This window comes from Myotis brandtii, unplaced genomic scaffold (genome assembly GCF_000412655.1).
Source record: "Myotis brandtii unplaced genomic scaffold, ASM41265v1 scaffold78, whole genome shotgun sequence".
NCBI lineage: Eukaryota > Metazoa > Chordata > Mammalia > Chiroptera > Vespertilionidae > Myotis > Myotis brandtii.
The window spans coordinates 2,503,798-2,528,710 of NW_005371131.1; the positions used below are offsets into that span (position 1 = coordinate 2,503,798).

Here is a 24,913-nt window from a genome sequence, read left to right on the forward strand (position 1 = left end):
GTGTAAGAAGGTCACGGTTGTAATGATGTAGTCAAGGTAAACAAAGACCCATCGACAGACCTAGTTGTGAACTGTGCTGACTTTCCCTTCTGTGCTAGTTCATGTGGATAACGCAGTGCCCCGTTGGCATGCCCTCACTCTGAGAAGCTCGGGTCAGCAGTAAGTGTCCTGGGCGCTGCTTCGAGCCTCTCAGAGGCCGAGGTGGTTTCCCGACTGCGCTGCCCCTGGCAGCATCGCATCAGTTGCTTTGAAGCTTCTAAGGAAGCTGTTTTCCCAAATCTCTCATCAACCTTTTAATTGTTTTTATGTCTTTAATCACTGCAGGCGAGTTTATACCGAGGTGGCTACAGCCGATTTGCCCCCTACTGAAGTGACGTGAGACCCTGCAAGTGGGACAGCCCCCAGTTCATGAGGCCTGGCTATTGCAATATTTACTAGTAGAGGAACTCTATAGCAAGATGAAGAGGAAAAACAAACAAAACAAAACAAAACAAAAAAACACAAAAAAAGAGAGAATACTTTTTTATACCTCACTATGTTCTTTGAATATGTATTTTTCCTTTAAATTTCTGCCTTTAATTCTTTTGTTCCAAAGATTGTGCATTTTTTCTTTTTCTTTTTTTTCCTTTTTTTTTTTAACTGTGGTAAAAAAAACAAAATGCATTTCCATGTCTGTATGTCCGTGCTTAGCTTTCTGTCAATCACGGAAGAGGCAATTAATGAGGGAGGAGAGAGATTAGGAACTGAGAGCTGCGTCTGATCAGAAATCAGCAGACAGAATTACCAAAGTGTATCTGGTGCTGGCCAGCGGGGGGACACGCAGAAGTGGGAAAGATTTTCTGCAACAGGATAGTCTTCTAGTCTTCTGAGTTTCTGGTCTTTGGCAGGCAATTCTGATTGGTTGTGGCTGGAACCCACATGCTAATAGATGATAGGAATTTGTGCTTGCCAAGCAGGAGAATTAAAAATTCACTTTCCTCTCCTCTTCCCTCCTGTCTTCTCCATTCTTTTTACAATCATCTTACATGCACAGCCTGAGACAGTTGGCAGAGTTTTTGGAATTATAATATTAATATTTCCAAACTTGCTCTCAGACTGTGGATAATAAACACCTCATTAGGAAACTAATCTCAGAATGAACTCTGGAGTATGAAAAAGATTCTTTTCTTTCTTGCCATCCTAGCATTCCTGCTGGGCTCCTTCCCTTTTAATTGAACCACAGCTTAGCTCATCTATCCTTTTATGAACACCCTGCCCCCATGTCCTCAAGATTCAGGAATTTAGGACCCAGGGACAGAAAAGTAAATAAATAGCTAGTGGCCAGCTTTCTTCCTGGACACGGTTTGAGGATGAAGTACAATCTGTCAAGAGCCAGTACAGAGGGTCAAGAGAAGAGAAAGGATGTTAGGCCGTGTCTGCAAGGCACTCTGATACTCCCGATCTTCCTCTTCCATCAGAAAGTCAGTGCAGAGTGCAAGACAGAATGAAGACTTGGCAAGAGACAAGCACCGCGTCCTAGGCCAGCTGTCCCTGGGAGGCTTGGTGGCCAGGGCCTGTCAGGGCGGCGATGGCACTGTACTAGCTCCAAAGCCATAGGAATGTCATCCTCCAGAGCCTTTATGAGTCACTTCTCTCTCCAGTCTTGAGCCCCCGTGGCCCTTCCACCCAGCTTCTCATTATCCTCCAAAGACCGCAGCTGAGCACCCTGGACCAGTTGGTATTCGTGGACACTACAGGACAGAAAGCACGAAGCCCCGAGGCTGCTCTCCCGTAGGGAAGGAGGCAGAGATGGCCAGGAGTTACGGGGCGGCCCGTGCAGTGGGTCACTGCTGTTGCTGCCTGCCTTCCCCTGTGTGTGTGATCGAGGTAGGGAAGAAAGTGTTTCTCTTCTAGCTGTTAGCTGTTACTGATAGAGGTAAGGGTCCTGCCTTTCCAGCATGAAGGCATAGAAAACAGAAAAGCACCATTTGTCTGGCTCCCTGGTCTATTCACATTGGTACTAGGGTGACTTTTCACCCCAGGGATAGCTGATAAAGGGAGTAATTCAAAGACACAGAGCTTCCGGTGTGTTATGGGTTTGGTTTTGGTTTTTTAACTCCTGCCTCCACACATGTTCTTGACTGATAACTGATTCGTGTCCCTGAATCAAAGTGACTGACATACGACAGCATCAAGCATTCTTTGTAAGCAGAGGCTTGTATCTGGGAAGGACTGGCCTGTCGGATAGAATACATGTCTCTCCCCTTGAGGATCCTCTGTCCTAGCAACTGGGAGACATCATGGAAGCTAGAGGCCTCGATGCAATTCTTGTTGATTCTGGGGATTGTGTAGAATAGGGGACACCAAACTGCCCAGTCCACTGGCCACTTCTTAAGGGTTCTCCTCCCCAAGCCAAAGTTTGATTTGTTGCTGTGAAGACAGTTTTTGTTGTGTGTATATAAATCTTTTAGTTAGCGGTGGGGGGTGGGAATTTCTAGAGAATGGGGGCAGGAGGATTTCTTTTTCTTATTCTCTTTTGTTTTGAGGGAGAGCTTTTACTGACTAAAGGAACCGAGAGAAATTCCGTGTCATGTTCAAAGAGGGCCGTTCTCACAGAATGGCAAGACACCCTTGGAGACAAGGCCACATTCTGAACAGCTGCGTCCGCAGCAGGGAGGAGGGCAGTGAGCTTGAGAGTCTTCTCTTCTCCAGAAAGGGATGAGGGTGAAGGGAAGGGTGGAGAAGGCAGCTCCCATGACCCTTTTAGGAGGCAGAGCTTGAGCGGGAGGTACCCTTTGTGCGTTTCAGTTCAGCTGGTTCTGGCTGAGGACCCCAGGCAAGCTCCGTGTTCTCCGAGGGCTTCTGCTGCCTTCCAGGGGGTGGTAACACGGCTCCCTCTAGCTCCCTCCTGAGCAGGACCAGATGAGTTCTGCTTCTCACTAACGGGCCTCTAGTTTTGGGTATCCACACTGAGGAGTAGGGCTCGGAAACCCCTGGATTTGGCGGTATTGGCCTCCCATCCACCTTTGAACTTTGAGACTCCATCAGAGGCAGGTTCCTCAAGGCATTAGAGCTTGTCCATTCCTGGCTCAAGTCCCCACTGGACTAAGCAGCCGAGTCAGAAGAGAGTTTGGCATCTTGCGAGTTCGTTAGCGCGTGCTGGTTGATAATTCCTAAAAACATACTGATGCTGAGTCACCGTGCAGGAGAGATTTCAGCAGCTTACTTAGCTCATGACGTGGACTTTCTATACTAAGCATCTTACTCTTAGAAGCTGGGCTCCTTCAAGGAGACCCCTAGTGGAGATCTTTATCTAAACATGCCTCTTTCCCCCCAGAGAGCTGTCCTTAGGTCTTTCCCAGAATCCCTAGTGTTACAATAGCTCAGCTCCCAAGGACCTGGATCAGGGGTCAGCTGTGGCGATTCGTCCTTTCTAAGGCTCTCAGGTTTCACAAAACCTACCATCACCATTATCCTTCAACAGCCACAGTCAGAATGGAGCCTCTTATTTTCCTTAAAAAAGAAGGGGGCTGGGGCTCAGCTCTTAGTTTAAGGGGAGCTAGTGGAGATCTATTTCCTAGAAATAAGCGATAGCAGCTTTTCTTCACAAGTGTGACTCCTCAGGGGCTGAACTGCTCTTAGTGTAGGTTAGACTTTCCTAGAGGTAGCCGATAAGTCGGTGAGTCGCCATCACCCTATGACTAGTCACGTAGCTTCCAGATAGGAGGGAGGTGGAAACTTGGGATGGAAGCAGCTCCAAGGATCTGCGAGGCGGGCTTGATTACCCCCCTTCCCTCCGGCAGGAGAGCGAGGCCAAGCGAGGGACAGTCTGGAAGGCACTAGACGTGTAAGGAGGGAAAGGGGACGTTGTCCAAACCCTCCCCTTTCGCCAAGGCCGGCCGCTTCTCTGCTGCTTGCGACCCTTTAGCACAGTAACATTTGCAGAATTGCAGATTTTACCCCCACCCTCACCCCACCCCCGGCTAATAGGAGGAAAGAGACCTTGGGGGGTAGGGAAGGGGTAGTGGTGTTTTAAAAGCATAAGTTACCTGTTTGCACTGTTTTAAGATAGGAAAAAAATAGTGGGCAAGGTGAACATCAAACGTAAATTTGTGTGTTTTTATTTTGTCTTGCTCTTGAAAATGTTTGACCATTTGTAGTGTACACAGTGAAACTTGATTCTCTGTTGCATAAAACACTATTTTATTTTATTTTTTGAAAATGTTACTGTTCAAAAGCCTCTTCCCTCCCTTTCCCCTTTCCTCTGTACTTCCTTCATACTTGCTTTACTGATCAACCAGGCCATAGCCATCCAAGCGCTAGCTCTTAGTGTAAGGGGAGCTAGTGGAGCATGACGCAGGGCCCTTCGCAAGTCGGCTCCGGGTGCCCTAAGCCAGCACGTGCCCTCTGGTGGAGTGAGTGTGGCGGAGTCCCTGGCACCTGTCTTTACAGTGAGACTTGCAGACCAGACTACAGCCGGTTCTCAAATTCCTGAATCCCACGAGGAGCCGAGGCGCAGGAGTGCTGGAGGGTCGCAGTTGGCTGTGGGGGCTGAGTTCCCGTCCACGTCACCAGCACTGTAGCCAGTTAGTTTACTCAGGAAAACGGTCGATCACTTCAGCCATGGTGGTGCTGGTCGGCAGGGATTGGTAACTGAGAACGTCCATCAGCCAACATTCAACCTTGCCTTTAAGGAGCCTGCCAGTGCGGCACTCAGGCCTCTGTCGGCATGCGCCCTGTGTGCCGGCGGTGAGGGCTCAGGTCACACTGCAGGCAGAAAGGGAACGTTGGTTCTCTTCTCTCTCCCCACCCCCTGTCCCTGTTAGCAACACCAGATTCCCAGGGGGGTCCACGAGTTTTTGAATTAAAAAAAAAAATTGTTTCTTTTGGTTTAGTTTTTCTGGGGACTAAGTGCTTTAAGCAGTGTCGGTGCCCCATCAAGACTCCGAGCTTAGTCATTTTCCTGTATTTTTCTGTTCACAGTATTTGTGTGTGTGTGTGCTTGTTTTGGCAGCTCATTTTGGCTGTATTATATATCGAGTGATGAATTGATCCTCTTTTTTCCCTAAGGGATATGAATTGTTTTTCTTGTGTTATAATTCTGCTTGTGAAAAGCTGGAGCAAACCTGGGGCTGACACACGTAAGCTAGGGCTGCAGAGCTGAGAGCCGGGGTCCCTGTTCCCGGCAGACGGCCCTCTGAGTCTCTGAGCTCTTCAGTCCAAATCTTTGCAAGGCTCAAAACGCCACAGCACCTCTCCTCCCCACCCCCGTGGCAGGGACTGAACCGTCCTCCACGCCACATGCACTCTCCGGCCCCTCCCATTGCCATGGCAAACAGGTACCTTCGGGGCACGGGGGCATCACATGGGATGCTTGTGTAACTGACCACCTCGCCTTCTCTCCCTCCCCTCCCCGGATCACTTCCTAGGACCCCCGAGCTGCTCGCCCAGGGTCCTGTTTCCCTGCGGACTCCAGAGAAGCACCCAGGGCTTTGTGACAGCCTCTGATTCCCTCCCTTCTCGTTAAGAATCATATTGTATAGTAGCTTTCAGACCATACAGTATTCATTGGGTTACTCCTATTATTATCAAGTAGCTGGAATTGTGAAGGTCGGAGTAGTTAGATCTTTAGCTTTTATTCCTTATTTTTTTTTGTATTACTATCCATGTGTATAAATTATTGATCATGTTGCTGGCTTTTATAAACTCTACGCGAAGGGGGAGCACCGCCTCTGCCTTTGCCAATGGTAATGAAGCACTGTTTTTAAATAAAAGAGAGAAACACCATTCTCTGGCCTGTGTGTGTGTGGATCCATCATCCCTGTTGCCTCCTGGAGGCTCAAAGATACAACGTGGATTTGACTTCAGATGAAAAAAAGAAGGCAGCAAATGGCTTCCTAAATGTGTAAGCCGCCTAACGGGGTCACTGAGAGGTCGGTGAGGCCCAGGGCCCGGGCCACGGGAGCCTCCCTGTGGCTTCCGCCCTCTGAGTGCCCGTCTGTGCAGAAGCTGCTCTGGTGCTCCTGCTTCTGCAGTCTCCTCTCAGCCTCAGCTTCACTGCCTCACCCCCATCCGCTCCAACTCCTGACTGCTGGCCACACCGTGACCCCGGGCCCAGTCCACCCACTTGACCTTCCTGCAGCCTTAGGCACCTTCCTGCCTCCCCTCTGTCACTGCCTTCCCTGGCTCCTGAGCCTTCTCCTTACCTGCGGGAAGTGCTCTCCACGGGCCCGCCCGCCCTTTTCTTTCTTACCTGTGCTTTCCCGGCCATCCCTCTGGCCAGGAGTTCCCCGATCTCTGACCTCCTGTTTCATGGAGAAGATCAGCCATCGCCGGGAGCTCCTGGGTTGAACTCTGCTACCACATCTGCACCTGCCTGAGCTCACCCGTTCTCCCCTCGCTCCTGCTCTCCTGGAAGAGGGGTCCGTCCTCTCCCGCCTTCTCCAGCGTGGTTAACCTTTGCCCTCTAGTTCCTGTGGCATTTAAATACCCTTAACTCTTTCAAACACATTAAAACAAATAATCTTTCAAGAGCCCAAGTCCTCTCCTTCACGGCAAACTTCTGGAATAAGCTTCTGCCCGCTGTGTCCACTTACTCTTCACCCTGCTGCTGGCTGGCTTCTCCCCGCAGGACCCCGAAGCAGCCCCTGTGGTGACAGCCAGTGGACGCTTCTGGGTGCTTTGCCTCGTGGTGCTCAGCACTCCCGTGTTCCGAGATCTCCCACTTGCACGTTGGACTGTGACGGGCCAAGGGGAGTGAGTTCCTCCACGCTGCCACCCAGGACAAGCTGGCCTGTCTGGCCTCCTTTCCTTAATGGTCTCTGCCTGTGTTGTTTCCCCAGCAGCGCGCACACACACACACACCAACGTCTGGTCCCTAAGCAGCACTGTTACAGCATGAAGGGCATCGTGATGTGCTTCTGTGCATGCGTCCCTGGTCAGCCCCGGCCCCCCCGCCCCCGATGGTAAGGCCCTGGGTGAGGTGCTCCCTGCTGCTGCGATATCTGTTGTCTGCACTAGAACATGAGCGCCTGGAGGTCAGGGGCTTTGTCCTGTTCTCTGCTGTATCTGCGGTGCCTGGCACATGTCAGCATTCAATAAACCAATGTGTGTTTAACTGCTTTTTCCCACATTTTAAAGTGATACAGTTTCCAAGTTGATAGGTGTTTCTAAAAACCCTGTTGCCAGGGGTATGGGAAAATAGGGTGCAGTTGACGCAGAGGTACAGGCACGAGGGTGAAGTCCCGAGGCAGGGTCCAGTCCAGCTTGCAGTCCAACATGGGCACCTGAGTTTTCCTGAGTTCTGCGAGCCATTCTAGCAAATTAATCAAATCCAAGGGGGGATCATGAGAACCTCTGACTCGTAGCCAGTCTGTCAGAAGCACAGGTGTCAACTGTGTCACTGACTTGCGATCGGTGTATGAGTGGGGCGGCCTTGTGGATGGAGCCCTCAACCTGTTGGATCACAGGGTAGACAGTGTCTGAGTTTAACTCAATTCTCAGACACCTTGTTCGTGTCACAGAATTGGTTGTTGGGGAATATTACATACCAGCACACACACAAATATACACATAAATACACCCGAACACAAACACACACATACACACAAATACACATACACACACACATTGGGATTGGTCCAGAAACCCAAAAGACCAGGCTTCCTTCATTGTCAGCCTTTGCTAACATCACGGGAATGGTCTTCCATGAAAACACTCATCTTCTCCCACTTAGGCTGCATTCAGCCGTGAGGAGGAGACCATTCCTGCCGGTGATTTAAGAGGCTAATTTAAGAACAGCAGGCTGTCTCTTTAATTTTGATGTAAATATTTATAATGTGGGGTTTTTCATTTTATAAAACAGTAATTCACATAATAGAAAACTTGAAAAGTACAGAAAGGCAAAGAGAAGAAGGGAACAGTAACCACAATTCCCTCTAAATAAAGATAGCTGCAGTGTGACCTCGCTGTGCGTGCGTGTGCGTGTGTGCTTGCGTGTGTGTGTGTGTGTGTGTGTGTGTGTGTTTCTACACACAGGCTTGAGAGATGTTTCCTCTGGTTAGGTAAAAGGTGAGAAAGTATATAGATAATTTTCATTCTGCTTTCCTCACCTAACTTGATAAAACAACATTTTCCATGTTAATCCAACTATTGAGCATCGTTTTGATGGCTACATAATAGTCTCTTACGTGGATGACTAGCTTGTATTGCACCAGTCTCCTAGTGTTGGAACATTTTAAGGGTGTCCCATTTTTCAGTTATAAATTCTGCTGCTATAAAGTGATAACTTCCTCCCAGTAACGGCTTTTCTCGAATCGCTGCCTTCTCCTTGCCACTGGGAATGTAGACCCTATCTAAGCTTGAGCAACAAAGACTGCGTGCATGGTGTGACTGTGGTGACAGGGTGGGGACCGCGTGAGGAGGGGGGGGTGGCAGGGGAGCAGAGCATAGCTTATTGTAAAACAAAGGGGTTTTCCCATTTGATTATAATTGTACTGTGTAGTTACATACCATTTGGAAAATACACGTGTTCTAAATGTGTCTCAGCCCCAGTCTAAACTGACATGTATATTTAGGTCTCCTTGGACTCTAACCCTGTCCGCCCCCACAGAGCGTCTGATCTCTTGCAAATCTAGTCTGGTCCCTGGTATTTCTGGAGTCCCCAGGGGTTACCACAAAGCACTGCAGGTCTCCTAGCATCCTCTCTGGGTGCCCCGTCGCAGGCAGACCTGTTCCTGGTTGAAGACTCGAATTTTGCCTCTGCTGGGGCCAGCCTGACCAGCTAGGGCGAAAGGAGAAGGAAGGAGTTAGTCACTTCCGTGGCATGACTGGGATCTCACACAGGTTCGCCTGGGCGCCCAGCTAGCACAGGAGGTAGTTCTCCCACCTATACCGCAGCCTCCGATGGTCTGGTTCACAGCTGGGCCCCACACATGCCGGCACACAGGTGCTAAATAACACTTGGGCTTTGAAGAACTTAATGTCTGGCCCCTCTGGCTGGAAATGCACACAGGCCATGTGCAGAGGGACCAGTGAGGTGACCGGCAAGGGCACAAGCCCAGAATGCATGTCCACGGAGCAGAAGCAGAAGACACCTGCTTCTCTCACCGCCTGGCGCTTCCTCCCCACCTCCCACTGCCACCTCCCCGCCCCACCACCCTGGGAGTACCCCCCACCCTGTCCTCCTCATGCCATTCCATTTACCTCTCCTCCTCATTAATGGCTTATCTGGGGTCTGTCCCTCTCCAAGTTTCATGAGGGCAGAGACTGTCTTTTCTCACGGGATCCTCCGTGCCCTGCAGGCACCTGGCCCGAGCTTGTACTTGCTCCAAGACAGGCAAGGGAAGGGTGGGCAAGACCCTTCAGAATATGAATCCTTGTGTAGAATAGTTTACCCCCCAAATCTGCCCCTGGGTTATTAAGAAGCTGGAAAATGTACCTGGTGGGTAAAAGGATATGGATGTACAGTGGAACCTCATTTCTCAAACTTAATCTGTTCCAGAAGGCCTTTTAAGAGCGATGTGATCAAAAACTGAATCATTTTTCTCATTAGAAATAATGTAAATTGAATTAATCTGCTCCAGACCCACAAATGATTCCCTGTTTCAACCTTTCTTATATACAGTATTAGAGGCCCGGTGCACGAAATTAGTGCACGGGAGGAGGAGGGTCCCCTCAGCCCAGTCTGCACCCTCTCCAATCCAGGATCCCTCTCACAATCCAGGACCACTGGCGCCTAACTGCTCACATGCCTGCCTGCCTGATTGCCTCTAACTGCCCCCCCTGCCAGCCTGGTCACCCCCAACTAGCCTGCTATTCAGTCTTTTGGTCGTCCCTCACTAACCCCCCTGCCGGCCTGGTCGCCCCACACAGCCTGCTGTTCAGTTGTCCGTCTGGTCATTTAGGTCATGACAGCCCCTGGATTTTTATATATTAGGCTATGTCTAATATACTGTTTAATTTATAAACACTTCTTCTCTTAAATTTATCAAACCACCCTCTACTAATCTTAAAGGAATTTTTTATATATCACTGCCTCTGAAATGCTACCACTGAAATGCTATCACAGGCTAACTGCTTTTCGTTTATCCGATCCACAACAGTTTTTCCACCTATTCAGTTGCCTGTGATTGCTGTTTTGTGAGCACTTTCACACCCTTAGCAACATTAGCATTAGGTAATTGATGGCCTCTTTATTTTATTTTTTAAATATATTTCTATTGATTTCAGAGAGGAAGGGAGAGGGAGGGAGAGAGAAACATCAATGATGAAAGAGAATCTGGTGATTGAGTCTGCAGCCCGGGCACATGCCCTTGACCAGAACTGAACCGGGACCCTTCAGTCTGCCGGCTGATGCTCTATCCTCTGCATCAAAACAGCCTAGGCTGATGGCTTCTTTATGTTTTAAAATTATGCTAATTGCCAGCAACCAAAGCATTCTCTCCTTTGCCTGTTGCCTTCCAGAAGCCTTTTATCATGCTGATACCACACTTGAAAGGGTTGTCTGTTCGAAAATGGAAGTTTTGATCCACAAGGGGGACTTTTTTCTGTGAGCAACTTGGCCTGGAACCAGGTTGTTGGAGATGAGAGACGGTCGAGAAACGAGGTTCAACTGTAGAGGAATGGGAAGAAAGCCCCTCCCTTTAAAACAGGGGGTCCCAAACTCACCACACGCAGAACCACTAGGAGAGCCTTTAAAATGTCCAAAGCCCGGGTCCTACCCCACATCAGTTAGACCCACTCATCGGTGTGTGTTAAGGCTTCCTAGGCGATTTCAACATGCAGACGAGATTGGGAACACTTTCTTCGTCCTTGGCCCCGTCACTGGCCCCAATTAATGGGTCAATGAATGAACTAATGAGTGAATGAATGAGTGAATGAATTTATGAGCCTTACAGTCTTCTGTGTCTCTTTCCAGCGTCTCAGACAGTGGCCTTGCTACCTGGCCCCACCCCACCCTCTCTGTAGAATTAAGGAGGAATTTTGAAATTCTGCTTCATTTTCCTGATAGTCGTTTTCATTTTCTACAAATAGATAGTTATGTTTCTGAATAAGAGAGTCTAGGAATACAAACTCCTTTTCAAGTAACGATCCTTTCTCGACTCATTTGAAGTGTCGCCTTTATCATGAAATGCCAGACTCACGTCATTCAACACAACTAGGGCGCACCTGCTGTGTGCCCAGCACTACTCACCCGCCGCCCCCAGGGGGCGCTCTGCAGAAAGACAGCCAGCCAGCACCTAACAAACGGGTGATTTCAGAAATGCATGGTCAGCCTTAACCAGTTTGGCTCAGTGGATAGAGCGTTGGCCTGCGGACTGAAGGGTCCCAGGTTCGATTCCGGTTATCCCCAGTAGGGGGTGTGCAAGAGGCAGCTGATCGATGTTTCTCTCTCATTGATGTTTCTAATTCTCTATCCCTCTTCCTTCCTCTCGGTAAAAAATCAAAATATGTTAAAAAAAAAAAAAAAAGAAATGCATGGTCAGCGCTTTGGGAGAAAAGCACGGGATGCTGGAAATAGCAGGAGGGGCCACATTCAAGGGAGGAGTGTGGGAAAGTCCTCCCTGGAAAAGGCAGTTGTGATTATGAGCCTATTTCCATGCCTGCCTGGTTAGCATCCCCACTCATCCTCGGCAGCCTTGCCCTTCTTCCTCTTTCCTGGTTCAGTGGCGAGCTCCTCTCCAGCTTCTGGATGGTCAGCTCATAGCGCCGGGACCGCTGGTCCAGCTCCTGCTCCAGCTCCCAGGCGAGCATCCTCAATTCCTTGGCCGTCTCCGTCCTCGCCCCCTCTTCCAGGTGCCTCCAGTTCTCCTGGATGCTTCTCAAGTCATGCATGAGCAAGAAGCCAGCCCCAGCTACGCTCAGCATCCGGGCACCGCGGGTCATAGCCAGAGCAGGCGCCCCTGCCGCTCTCTGCACCCCTGTGGCCCTCCAGAAGGGCACACGCCTTGTGGCCACGAAGTTCCTGACCCTCGCAATGAAGCCGGGGTTGGCCTGGGCCCTCTGGAAGGCATGAAGCTGCCTGATGCTCCCGAGAGTGTTAACACATCTCTGAACAAAAATTCCTTTAGAGGAATGTATCTCTTCACCGGTTCCAGCCTCCGGGTCTGTGGGGAGACTCGCCAGTCTGCTGGCTCTGTCTCTTGCTGCCGAATTGCTCCTATTATCTAAGACACTTGTCAAAATGTTGGTGGCAGCAGCTGCTAACCCCAGGCTCTGCCCTGCTGCTGAGAGTAGCAGGCTCCCTCCTGTTGTCACCGGTGCCAGGGCCACACCCATGATGGTCATGACGGCGGACACCGCCCCCGAGGAGCTGGCCACCAGGCTGGTCTTGGTGAGCATCTTGTGGGTTCTGTCAACTTGGTCTGCGATGCTGCGAAGTTCACTGATAGTGTTTTCCAGCTTATGCTTCCGCAAGGGAAACTCTCGGAGAAACATCATCTCCTCCTGGGACAGGTTCCCAGATGGCCTGAACCCTTCCTCCCGTCGCATCAGCTCCCGGACCACGATATAGTACAGCGCATCGGCTTCATCCCTGTGGGCAGAAACAGCACACGCGTGTTTTCCCAACCTGGGGACAGGCTCACCTGGGAGGCTGAAGACTTCTAGGTCATCTCAGGTCTCGAACGCACTCAGGGAGCAGCGCCCTGGGAATCAAGGTACAATTGGGGAGCAGTGTGACAGAGGGTGGCCCTCGGGCCTGGCCCCCTTGGCGGCAGGAGCTGGTGATGCGAGCCCCCTGCACGGCCTGACCGGCTGTGACACCGATGTGATGAATCAGACACAATATAAACGCATCACTGGCTTTCGTCACCAAACCTTTTCTTAATAAACATACCTCTGTGCGTAATTTGTGCATCTGTACAGGCTGTGAGCAGATCTGTCCTGGGAAATCGAGTATAAGAGCCTGTGGAAGCCATGTCTCCATTTCCATTTTTTTCTATTTAAAGGGGATCTACCTGGAAATTGTGGTTGCTTCTGGGGAGGGAGCGGGGACCTGGGGCCAAAGCTTTGAGGGACACTTACTTTTTACTGTTTGCCCTTCTGTTCCTTTCAAGTTTTGTATCATGTGTATGTATTAGACATATATTAAAAAATGGTAAAATAACCTATATTCTTAAAAAAAGTGGGGGGACTGCAGGGAGACACCAAATATCACCTCTCCCCTAGGGAAGGGCTCATGGCCATTCACTCCAACACGCGTATATTTTGGAAACTGGAAGTAAATTTCTAACAGAGGGTGGTCGTGCTTGGGAACAGCGGGTTCTACTCCGCTCGCGTGTTAACAGGCCAGGAGAGGCGCCTTGTCTTACAGGATGTGGGGCTTCCAAAGTGGACACCATGGGCCTGTGCCGGATGCTGCAGTCGACTTCCTACGACTCGTAAGAGTCTGACTTGTACGGCCCTCAGGCTCGTTCCACGGACGGGGCGTGGGTTTAGATATTGGAGAGTGTGTCTGTGGGAAAGGAGGCAGGGCTCGCAGGAACACCCGACTGAGCCCAAGCAGCCCCGAGGCCCCAGAGGAACTGTTGACAGTGGCGTTAGAGCCCTCTGCTCCCTGGCAAGGCCATCAGCAGCCTCAGGTAGACCGGCCAGCTGACCCCTCCCCAGGGAAGCAGGAGTGGCTTCCGACATCCTTCCCCATCAAGTCACTGCATGCCAGGTGTGTGCCAGATGCCGTTCCTGGTTCTGGAATTCCGGCAGCAAGCACACCAGCCCAGTCCCTGCTCTCACAGAACTCTCACTCTGGTGATTTCACCCCAGACATCGCTGCTCTGGGATTACCTTTCCAAGCAAAGCTGCTCCATCACCGTCTCCCAAGCCTGCCAATCAGAGAGGAGCCAGTGCATGTCTTCTTCGGTCATGGTCGCTAGACCTTCAACGATGCTCTGGTGAAGTAGACCATCTAATTATAACATTTGGGAATAAAATAAGCAAAATTGGAATACATCAAAAATTGTAATGTCTCACAAGTTGCACATCATTTTTTGCCTAATGATTTTAAACAAACTGACAATGCCCAGAGCTAACTAGGATATAGTCAAACTGGGCATCTCTTAGGTTTCTGGTGGCTGTTGAATTTTTGCTATCACATATTTAGTCACAAGAATCTTTTGCTAATCATCCAATAACCCAACAATAGGCACCAAGATGATCAGGGCCATTTTATTTATAATATTGCAAACTGAGAAGCAAGTGAGCGTGCATTCCGTCCAGCTCACTGCATCTACCATCCCAGAAGGATTGTCCGGTCCCTGCTCAAACCTTCCTGAGTTGAGGAGTTGGTTTGTCTGTTCAACCAGGTCGGTGTTGGGCAGCAGGCTATGTCACCCCAAAGATGCCTCTTTGATCACCCAATGTTTTGAGCTGTAGGCACTTGTAAAGCAGCAATGCAGGAGGCTTTCTCTGAGCTCCCCTCATCTGCCTACGGACAGATCCTCCAAAAGGCAGCTGGCTGTCCTGCGTCCCCTTCCCGGAGTGTCATCAGCCAGGGAGGTTGACTCTTGTCACAGGAGAGGAGACTTGAAGTTGACACCACACCCAGGCACACTTTGTCACAAATTATCATACCTCCCCTCTGTTCTTCCAAGGATCCTTCATCTTTCCTAAAACAATTATTTACTCCCCTCAAGGAGGCCTGCATCCCCTCCCCCCGCCCCCTTTCTCTATGAAAATGGTACTTAAGACTGAATTCGAAGCCTCCTTAGGGAGTTACTCATTTTTCCCTGGGTCTCACCCATTTGTTCATAAAGAATATGTGTCAATGAACTTTTCTTTTTTTCTGGTTATTCTTTTATTACAAGGGTCTCAGATAAGAATGCAGAAGGGTAGAAGAAAAATTATTTTTCCTCCCCTCCATAGATAATGTTGCATAGCTACCCTTGCTTAGAATCTCTTATGCTGCAGTTTCCTGTGTTGCTCAGAAATCACCCCCAATACTGTTGATTTTTTTTCATTTACTTCCAGTAATTTTTCAAATGCATATTCTTGTTCACATGGCTTTCATAGCATGCTATAACTGTGTCTGTTATTTTTTAAAATGTAATATTGTAGGACAAGTATTGTCCATATTGCTACACTGTTGTCAGATGAGTATTTTTGACTAGAGGCCCGGTGCACAAAATTTGTGCACGAGGGGGGTTCCCCTCAGCCCAGCCTGCACCCTTTCCAATCCGGGATCCCTCGGTGGATGTCCAACTGCTGGTTTAGGCCCAATCCTGGGGATTGAGTCTAAACCGGCAGTTGGACATCCCTCTCACAATCCTGGACCACTGGCTCCTAATCACTCACCTGTCTGCCTGCCTGGTTGCCCCTAACTGCCCCACTGGCCTGATCACCCCTCATTGCCTCTGCTTGCTGGCCTGACCGCCCCTAACTGCCCCCCTCTGGCCTGGTCACCCCAAACTGCCCCCCTCTGCCAGCCTGGTTGCCCCTAACTTTCCCCCCCTGCCAACCTGGTCTCCCCCAGCTGCCCCCCCCTGCCGGCCTAATGGCCCCTCACTGCCTCCCCACCAGCCTAATCACCCCCAACTGCCCCCCCTGCTGGCCTGGTTGCTCCACACAGCCTGCTGTTCAATGGTTTGGTCATCCCTCACTAACCCCCCTGCCGGCCTGGTGGTAGGCAGCCATCTTATGATGGTGTGAGGGTTAATTTGCATATTACATCTTTATTATATAGGATGACTCTGCTCTTTCATCAAGTGGGGCCAGCCTTGAGCAACATCGAACAGACTGTCAAACTACAGCAGGAAGGCTGGGGAGGGTTGCGGGGGTGGGGTAAGAGATCAAAGGACTTGTATGTGTGCATATAAGCATAACCAATGGACACAGACACTAGGCGGGTGAGGGCATGTGCTGGGTGGTGGGGGTGGCTGGGGAGAGATCAGTGGGGGAAAAAGGAGACATGTAATACTATATGTAATACTTTAAACAATAAAGACTTAAAAATTGAAAAAAACATTTTAAAATAAATAAGTTATTCTTTCAACTTTAAAAAACTATTAAAAAGGGAAATATGCTACATGTACACTCACTTGTTAATTTACTTTTAAACACTTTAAACTACTAGAGAAGATTGGCTTCCCTTATACCTTGAATTACTCAGAGCTCCAAGTAAGGCTTTCTATTACTTTTTGTAATATTTTAAGCAATAAAACAAAATTTAAAAAAAAAAACAAAAACAGGGGCCTGCCTTCATGTTTATAGACACACTCCCTTCTGTGACACAGTGGGGTCTTCATGTGTTTGTCAACCATGTGAGTCCTTCATATGATGGCACTGACCCTGTCCTGGTTCCTGTCTCCACGCTGGCTATGACTGGGCCAGAGATTGGCTCCCACGCCCACCTCTGCTTTCTGGCTGCTTGCAGTTCTGCGTGCAGGGCCTGGGGAGCTGCTTATATTTCTAGTTAAACTTGAGGAAGGAAGTTTCTTGCTGTTATCGTATTGACAAACATGTGCCTTTGAGAAGGATAGATCCTAATTAAACCCATGGTCTACTGCATCCCCTCCTACCCAGCAAGGCGATATGGCCTCTCAGGATGCTATTCTCTCTCTTCCCTTTAAGTAAGATTTGTCGCTGCTTCACATTCCATGCCAACGTTGTTTCCTACTGTCTCTTACTATCGTGTTTTCTGACTTGTGCGGGTTACTCTGTAGAAACAGTATTCATTCTTCGTACTCCTCTGGGCTTCACTGAATTTTTACTCCTTGCAATAGTGAGTAAATGAATAACTCATGAATACATAGTGTTGGGTTTCTTTCCTATTTTTTTCAATACTTCTTTTTCTTATTTTGGTTCCATATCTCATTAGGCTAGCTTGAATTCTTAAATTATTTAATTTTATGAAATTGACTCCAGTATTTTACTATTGGCAGTTGGTTTACAAAAACACTCTTTCACCTAAGGCAGTACGTTTCATTCCTATATTTCCGTATTTTTATTAGGATGAGGTGCTGAGTTTTTAGACTCTAATGAGATTATCATAATTTTCCTTTTTTATTTATCCCTTGAGTAGAGTGTCTTATGTGCATAAATTTCCATATATTGAATTATTCTTAAATTCTGTGGAAACCATTGCAGATTTTTGCATCAGTATATTACAGATTTATATGTTCTAGTATCATATTCATTATGTTTGTCTTAGAGTCATAAATGATATTGAACTATAGTTTTCTTTCCTGAAAACTTCGTAGAATATAGGTAATAACACATTTCTGGAACAATTTATATGACATGAAAGTTGCTTGTTTTCTGAAATTCTAAAAGAGCTTGCAGGTTTCTTTCTGTTTGCCACATCTTCCTGGGATGCTTTTAATTTTTTAAAGTTTTTAATGTGAGTAATAAACATGACTCCATTTCTCTTCACTGAGCCTGAAACCTGTCTCTCCCACCCTCCCCCACACCTGTCCTTTTTTAAAAAATATTTTTTTTAATTTATTTCAGAGAGGGAGAAGGAGAGAGAGACAGAGACAGAAACATCAATGATGAGAGAGAATCATTGATCCACTGCCTCCTGCATGCACCACACAGGGGATTAAGCCCACAACCTGGGCATGTGCCCTGACTGGGAATTAAACCATGGCCTCGGGATCGAACTCTTCGACCGTGAGCCACGCCAGCTTGAACAGTAAAGAAGCAATAACAAGCCCAGCGGCAGTGGCTCAGTGGTTGAGCGTCAACCTATGAACCAGGAGGTCAGGGTTCGATTCCCGGTCAGGGCACATGCCCGGGTTGTGGGCTTGATCCCCGATCGCGCAGGAGGCAACCAATCAATGATTCTCTCTCATCACTGATGTTTCTATCTCTCTCCCTCCCCCTTCCTTTCTAAAATAAATAAAAATATCTTTAAAAAAAAGAAACATAGCATTAAAAAAGAAGAAGAAGCAATAACAAAATCCCTACTCTTTCAAACTGCAGTTGGTTCTCATTTTCCATAAACAGGGATTTCTCATGTTCTTTGGAAAGATGTTTCACAGAAGAAGAAAGACAATGGCCGATAAACGCATGAAAAGATGTTTAACATCATGAGATGCCAGAAAATGCAAATGCAGACCACAGCGAGACGCCACTTCATTGGTCACTTTGGCAGAAGTAAAAAGGATGCCGGGAGCATCCTGCGCTGAGAGAGGGGCGGGTGTGTTCTCAGACACGTGGCTGGAGCCTGGAATAGAAACCTTTGGGAGGACGGTTTGGAATATCAGGTAACATAATGTACACAGGCCCGAAACTCGGCACCACCCTGTAGACATTCCTGCCACGCAAACACACTGGCGTGTACACAGAGGCACGTGCAAGGCTGCCCACCAGGTCCTTGAAGTGGTGAAAACAAGTGGACACAATTTGAAATATCCATGTAGGGAGACGGTTTACAGGAAAGTACACCAATATGAGATAAAGGCTTAGGATGTGAAAAAGAATGAGGCAAATCTATCCAAACAGACCGGGAATGAGACCTCGGATATATTAAGTTAAAGGAAGGGGGGAGGCGGGGAGTGAAGAATATGATCTTGATTTTTTTTTTAAGTATTATATATGTGGTATAGGACTAGGGAAACATTCTGGAAGGATTCACCAAACATGCTACTTTTGTAATAAAAACCATTAAAATACAAGAATTTAATAATAAGGCATCTTCGTTCCTCATTCTTTTAACATAAAATCTCCAACTCCTACAGGAAGCACAGTGTGCAGGGGGCGCTGGTGAGCACATGGGAAGACACAAAAGGCATCTGTACTAATAATAGAGGAATATACAAATGGTTCGGGATGCCATCACAGTAACAGTAACGACCAAACAGCAGGCTGCGTGGGGTGACAAGGCCAGCAGGGGGGTTAGTGAGGGACGACCAAACTACTGAACAGCAGGCTGCGTGGGGTGACAAGGCTGGCAGGGGGGTTAGTGAGGGACGACCAAACTACTGAACAGCAGGCTGCGTGGGGCGACCAGGCCAGCAGGGGGGTTAGTGAGGGACGACCAAATGACTGAACAGCAGGGATCTGAGGCTGCATGGCACCAGGCCGGGGCAGGAGACCTCAGGCCATGCTCCCTGCCCAGTGGAGCTTGACAGGGGACCTCAGGCCGTACCCACACCCAGCGGGGTTTGACAGGGGACTTCAGGCCACACACCCCCCACCCTGGTGCCGGGCCGGGGCACTTCAGGCCACGACCCCCGCCCCAGCACTGGGGCCGGGGGACCTGAGGCTGCGCACCCCCCGCTCGGCAGGACCTGAGGCTGCACCCCTTGCCCGGCGGGGTTTGATGACGGTAGGGCCGCCTGGGTCTGGGTCTTGCCCAATGCGGGTGGGGCTGGCCTCGTACAATTTCAAGGCACGGGCAGGTGGGCGGAGACTTGACTCTGGGTCCTGTGGCGCGCCCCAGACTCTGACAGGAGGGAGATTTTCATATACATTTTACTAATTTTCTTTCATCTCTGACACTTCTATTATAGAGAAAGGGCAAATAGCAATATTAAAATATTTCCTCTAATGAATTCCCTTTTAACGTGCACAAATTTCGTGCACTGGGCCACTAGTTTTAAATATGAATACTGTCATCTTTTAAAAATGTACACACGACATGTTTTTCTAAACTGTTATTTTGGCCCTCTGCATTATCTTTATTTCCGGATATCTCTTGTTTGCAAAAAATTATTCAAATCTGATTTTGACTCAATTTGATACCATCTACTTATTACTGCTATTAATGATTGTTCTTTATTGCCATTGTTCCACTTTGATTTGAGGCACATTAGCTGAGGAGTTCTGCTTTTTGTTTCTTTGCTCTGCCCAGACAGGCTCAGTGTAGGGCTCAGCTGAGTGCTGTGCAGTGGCCCCTCTACGGCTCCGGGAGGGCGGGTGTCTGCCTACCTATCTCCACTGTCCCTTGCAGAGGGCACATTAGCTAAAGGCTCAGAGTTCATGATACTAAGTTGTTTATGTTGAAAGTCATAGCTGACTCTCTCCCCTGTTCTGGCCTAGAACAGATCCTGGGGGGAGGGGGGGTGACTCCACTTTATCTGGGGGAGGGCTATGTGGGGAGTGAATGGACTGAGGCTGGCAAAGCAGAGGGAAACCGGGTCTCCGCAAAAACCGAGCCGTTCCTTCCAGTGGGAGCCTTTGGCATTTATACCTGGATTAGACGTCAACAGAACCCTGACTGGTGTTTCATCACTTTCATAGCCACTTTCACGAACCATCATGTTCCGTATCCCATCACATTTCTGTAGTTAAAAGTGAATCTTCCAGGCCTAGCCAGTTTGGCTCAGTGGGTAGAGCGTGGCCCTGCAGACCCAAGGGTCCGGCTTCAATCCCGGCCAAGGGCACGTACCTGTGTTGCAGGCTCTTCCCTGGCCAAGGCCCTGGTCAGGGTGTGTGCAGGAGGCAACCAATCCATGTGTTTCTCTCATATCCATGTTTCTCCCTGCCTTTCCCTCTCTTCCACTCTCTCTAAAAACCAATAGAAAGATATCCTCAGATGAGGATTTTTTTTTTTAAAGGGAGTCTTCCTCTGGGAAAGCTCATAGAATCACATTATCTGGGAGAAGGAATAACGAACCTTCTGGCCTCGCCTCGCCTCATCTCCCAAAGAGGGCACCGTCCTCCCTGCTTGGTTTAGATTCCCTGGCACGAGGGACACGCCTGGCCTGGCACAGGCGGACTCCCCTGTGTCCGAAGCCGGTGCAGTGACGCACACGGCCCTGCCCTCTCTGTCCTCTCTCCTCCCATGAGAAGGGTGAGCTGGCCCCAGCTTGTCCATCTTGCCCCCTTATCTCTCAGTTGGGCCCTCGAAGCTCATCAGCTGGAGGCCCGTCCCCTGAGATCCGAGTTTGGGTTTAGAGGGAGGAAGAGGCTCTCTGGGGTTAAATCTCATAATTAAATCCATTTGCCAAAGGGCTGTGCTCCGGAGATCCAGGCCCACCCAGAAGAGTAGGAGGTGCTGCCCTGGTTTCACTTCACCATGGTCTCTGGCAAGGACACTGAGTGAGGAGGTGTGGCTGGCCCAAGGCCAAGTTCAGGGACTTTGGGGGGTCCTGACTGCACAGCCACAGGATGACCTCCGACCTGACCACAGAGCCTGCCAGCTGAGGGTCGCAGGGGCTGGAGGGGGTGATCTGAATATGTATTCTGATTTGGGGCTCACAAAATATGGTCTTTGTGTCTAAGGGACCCAGGATGAGATGCCTCTAATTGGGGGAGGAGTGTGAGCAGACTTCATGGGAAATAGGGCAGGAGTGGGACCTGGACCCTCACCCACTTCCCAATCTCCAGGGTCCCCCGTTCCCGGTTGAGATGGTGACCTGTGGTCAGAAGAAACTGTGGAGGAGAGGGGAGGGTTACCTGAGCGGATTCCAGCTGGGACCATGGCCATGGTGCCTCTAGGGCTCCTTGTGCTTCTCTAAAGGTGCCGATGGGTCTGGGCCAGAAGAGACGCCGCCTCACCTGGTAAAGATGAAAGCAGACCCGCCGTCACTCAGGAGGGCGGCGGCTTCATACAGAGCTGAGACCTAGAGACGCGGACCTGGGATTCAAAAACATGCAAAATCCACGGGAGACGGTGAGCTCAGTGGGAAAGAGAGCTGAGGGGGGAGCCCTGGGAAATGCCAACAGTGTCGAGGGAATGAGGAATAAAAGGAATCTTTAAAGACTGTCAGAGGAAGTGGTCCAAGAGGTAGGAGAGGCAAAGGGAGGAAACCGGTCTAATTCTTCTCACGCCATGTCTCCTTCCTGTCTGCCGTATAGTGTGATGATGATGCTCAGAACGTTTTGTGTGAACGCTTGGGGTGAAGATGAATGGACCAAGTTATCAGTTTCTCTTCTCTTGGCAATTGTCCAAGAGCAACAAAAATGATAGAAGCACCATCTATTAGAAACTAGGAAGAATAGGTTAAAAAAAAAAAAGAGTAGGTCAAATAGGTTAAAAGGATGCCGAAAGTGATGGGAGCAAGGCTTTGGGAGGACGAGGGGACAGGATGCCGGTAACTGCAGATTTCGGAAAAGGTGGGCAATGGCTACAGATTTTAGGGGAAAGGCCCTGTTCAAGGGGAGGGGTTTTCGCAAAGCGCAAAACTAACGTCCCTTTTTCAAATAGTAAGAATAAGGTGTGTGGGTTGGCACTAGCCTGGATTGGTTCCAAGAAACCGTGAAGACGGGAGAAAAGGAGAAACAGCCATATTTGTAGGATGCACTTTGTCCCTGAGACAGAGGGAGGACAGCAGCTGTACTGGGAACAGCCTGAAAGCTGACCAGGGCCTTTGCCTGGGAGAAGGGACGACTGAATCTCAAGTCGAAGGCCCCACGTCAGAAGGAGCAGTTGTGCCAGGACACTGCCCTGGATGCTTCCTTATTTGAATCTCCCACCAATAGGTGGTCCACACAAAACAGCAGCCAACATAAGGTCTCCACTAACATATTAACTCAACAATAATAAAAACAACCAACCCAGTTAAAAACATGGGCAAAGGACTTGAACAGGCATGTCTCCAAAGAAGGTACACAAATGGCCAAGAATAAGCACATGAAAAGATGCTCAGCATCACTAATCACTTAGGGCAGTGGTTCTCAACCTTCCTAACGCCGCGACCCTTTAATACAGTTCCTCACGTTGTGGTGACCCCCAACCATAAAATTATTTTCGTTGCTACTTCATCACTGTAATTTTGCTACTGTTATGAATCGTCATGTAAATATCTGATATGCAGGATGTATTTTCATTGTGACAAATTGAACATAATTAAAGCATAGTGATGAATCACAAAAACAATATGTAATTATATATGTGTTTTCCGATGGTCTTAGGCGACCCCTGTGAAAGGGTCGTTCGACCCCCAAAGGGGTCGCGACCCACAAGTTGGTGACCCACAGGTTGAGAACCGCTGACTTAGGGCAATACAAGTCAAAACCACAGTGAGCTACCACCTCACCCCATTAGGATGCCTATAAAAAACCAAAACACACAGAAAGTAACAAGTGCTGATGAGATTGTGGAGACACTGAAACCCTGGTGCACTGCTTGTGAGAATATAAAATGGTGTAGCCACTGCCAACACTATGGCGGTTACTAAAAAAATTAAAGATAGCATTACCATATGATCCAGCAATTTCACTTCTGGGAACACACCCAAAATGATTGAAAGTAGATATGACAGATATGATATGTGTGCGTCCATGTTCATAGCAGCATTATTCACAATAGCTAAAAGGTAGAAACAGCTAAAATGTCCATTCATGGATGAATGGCTAGATAAAATGTGAAATATATCTGCAATGGGATATTATTCAGCCTTAAGAAGGGATAAAATTCTGATAATGCTGTAACATGGATGAACCTTGAAGACATCATGTTAACTGGTGGTTTTGTTTTGTTTTGTGTGTGTTTTTTAAATATATTGTATTGATTTTTTACAGAGAGGAAGGGAGAGGGATAGAGAGTTAGAAACATCGATCAGCTGCCTCCTGCACACTCCCTACTGGGGATATGCCCGCAACCAAGGTACATGCCCTTGACCGGAATTGAACCTGGGACCCCTGAGTCCGCAGGCTGACACTCTATCCACTGAGCCAAACCAGTTAGGGCTGTTTTGTTTTGTTTTTAAAGATTAAGGAAGACAATTCGGGTCTTTTTTACAAACAAACTTTATAGCACTTCACGAAGCAGACCATCTCCATTCGGAGAAATGCACAGCGAGTGGAAGGCAGGCAGCTCTTATTGGGTAAAAAAAGAGGAACAAGGAAGAGACAGACAGACAAGATCTGATCGGCTGGGGCCACACAGTGGACCTTGTTCGGGGTGAGAAGGCCCAGAGGTGATGTTTGGGGATCGGCTGTGTCTGGCCCAGCAGGGCACCTACAGGAGCACGAAGGTTATCTGAGTTTTGCTGACGCGGCACCCCAGACAGGAGCAGCTCCGTCTTTGTCCAAGAAAGTCATTTCAACAGAACTGAGTGAAGTAAGCCAGTCACAAAAGACTAATAGTGTACGATTCCACTTAGAGGAGGAATCTAGGAAGTCAAATCCAGAGAGACAGACAGTAGAAGGGTGGTTACCAGGGGCTGATGGGGCCTAGGGAGTTAGTGTTTAGTGGTTCAGTTTCAGTTTGGGACGATGGAAAGTTCTGGAGATGGGCAGTGGTGATGGTTGCCCAACAACATGAATGTGCTTAATGCCACTGAACTGGACACTTAGAAATGGTTACAATGGTCAGTTTTATGTTATATTTTACTACAATAAAAATGTATATATCACCAAAAAAAAAAAAAAGAAAGACAGTAACAACAAGAAAAATAAATGGCAGGTAAAGAATACTCACCTGGAAAGTGTGACCAAAAAGCCAATGAAAATTGCAAACACTGATTTGGCAATTAATTTTTTTAAAGCCAGGGAAGCAATTTCCTGACAATGCAAGATCCTAAAATAGCTCTGAGGGCTCAAGGAAATTAACTGGGGAAGGTTAGGAAAGAAGAGACGAGAAAAATGAAGTCGTCACAAAAATAAGTGCTTATTGGAATTCACAGAAGGGAAAAGAGACCCTATTTTTAAAAAATTACAAAAGCAACACCGAAGACAGATGAAGAAAGTGAGCGAATGAGGTGAAATCAAAGCGCTGAAAAACTTTGGCCAGAACGTACGGAGTCAAGGCTCCGTGTGCTGATTGGATTCTCCAGAGAAGAAACCTGGGAAATGTGACAGCACAGACATGGAGCAGCGCCTATAAAAAGCTGTAAGGAAGATTTTTGTGACATGCTCTTTGTTCTTAGGCGCATAGAAGTAGAGATATTTTGATTGATATTATCTTACATTTGCTTTTTAGAATTTATCTAGAAACTCATAATGCTTCTCTCTTCTTGGCTTTTTATTCAGAACCTACACCCTTCATTTTGCAGACACTGCAGTTAAACAAAAGGAAGCAGAGACAAATCCCTTTGATCCCCTCCTC

General features: G+C 48.4%; 2 protein-coding genes across 19 annotated transcripts in view; one reads left to right on the forward strand and one right to left on the reverse strand.

The window, feature by feature from the left end:
* RBFOX2 (RNA binding protein, fox-1 homolog (C. elegans) 2) overlaps positions 1–5,766 on the forward strand; it is a 197,094-nt gene extending 191,328 nt beyond the window's left edge. For all 15 annotated transcript variants that reach the window (XM_014530831.1, XM_014530827.1, XM_014530832.1 and 12 more), the window contains one exon: positions 325–5,766. In XM_014530831.1, the coding sequence (XP_014386317.1) occupies positions 325–369 (45 nt within the window). In that variant the 3' untranslated portion in view covers positions 370–5,766. The remainder of the gene's footprint in view (positions 1–324) is intronic.
* The window catches only part of APOL5 (apolipoprotein L, 5), a 25,165-nt gene continuing 2,765 nt past the window's right edge, over positions 2,514–24,913 (reverse strand). For 3 of the 4 annotated variants that reach the window (XM_014530835.1, XM_014530836.1, XM_014530834.1), the window contains exons 2-5: positions 21,319–21,420; positions 13,765–13,885; positions 11,587–12,514; positions 7,447–8,761 (exon numbers count right to left, since the gene is read on the reverse strand). In XM_014530835.1, coding sequence (XP_014386321.1) covers positions 8,612–8,761; positions 11,587–12,514; positions 13,765–13,885; positions 21,319–21,349 — 1,230 coding nt within the window. In that variant the 5' untranslated portion in view covers positions 21,350–21,420 and the 3' untranslated portion in view covers positions 7,447–8,611. The other variant, XM_005883256.2, reaches the window with a different exon arrangement.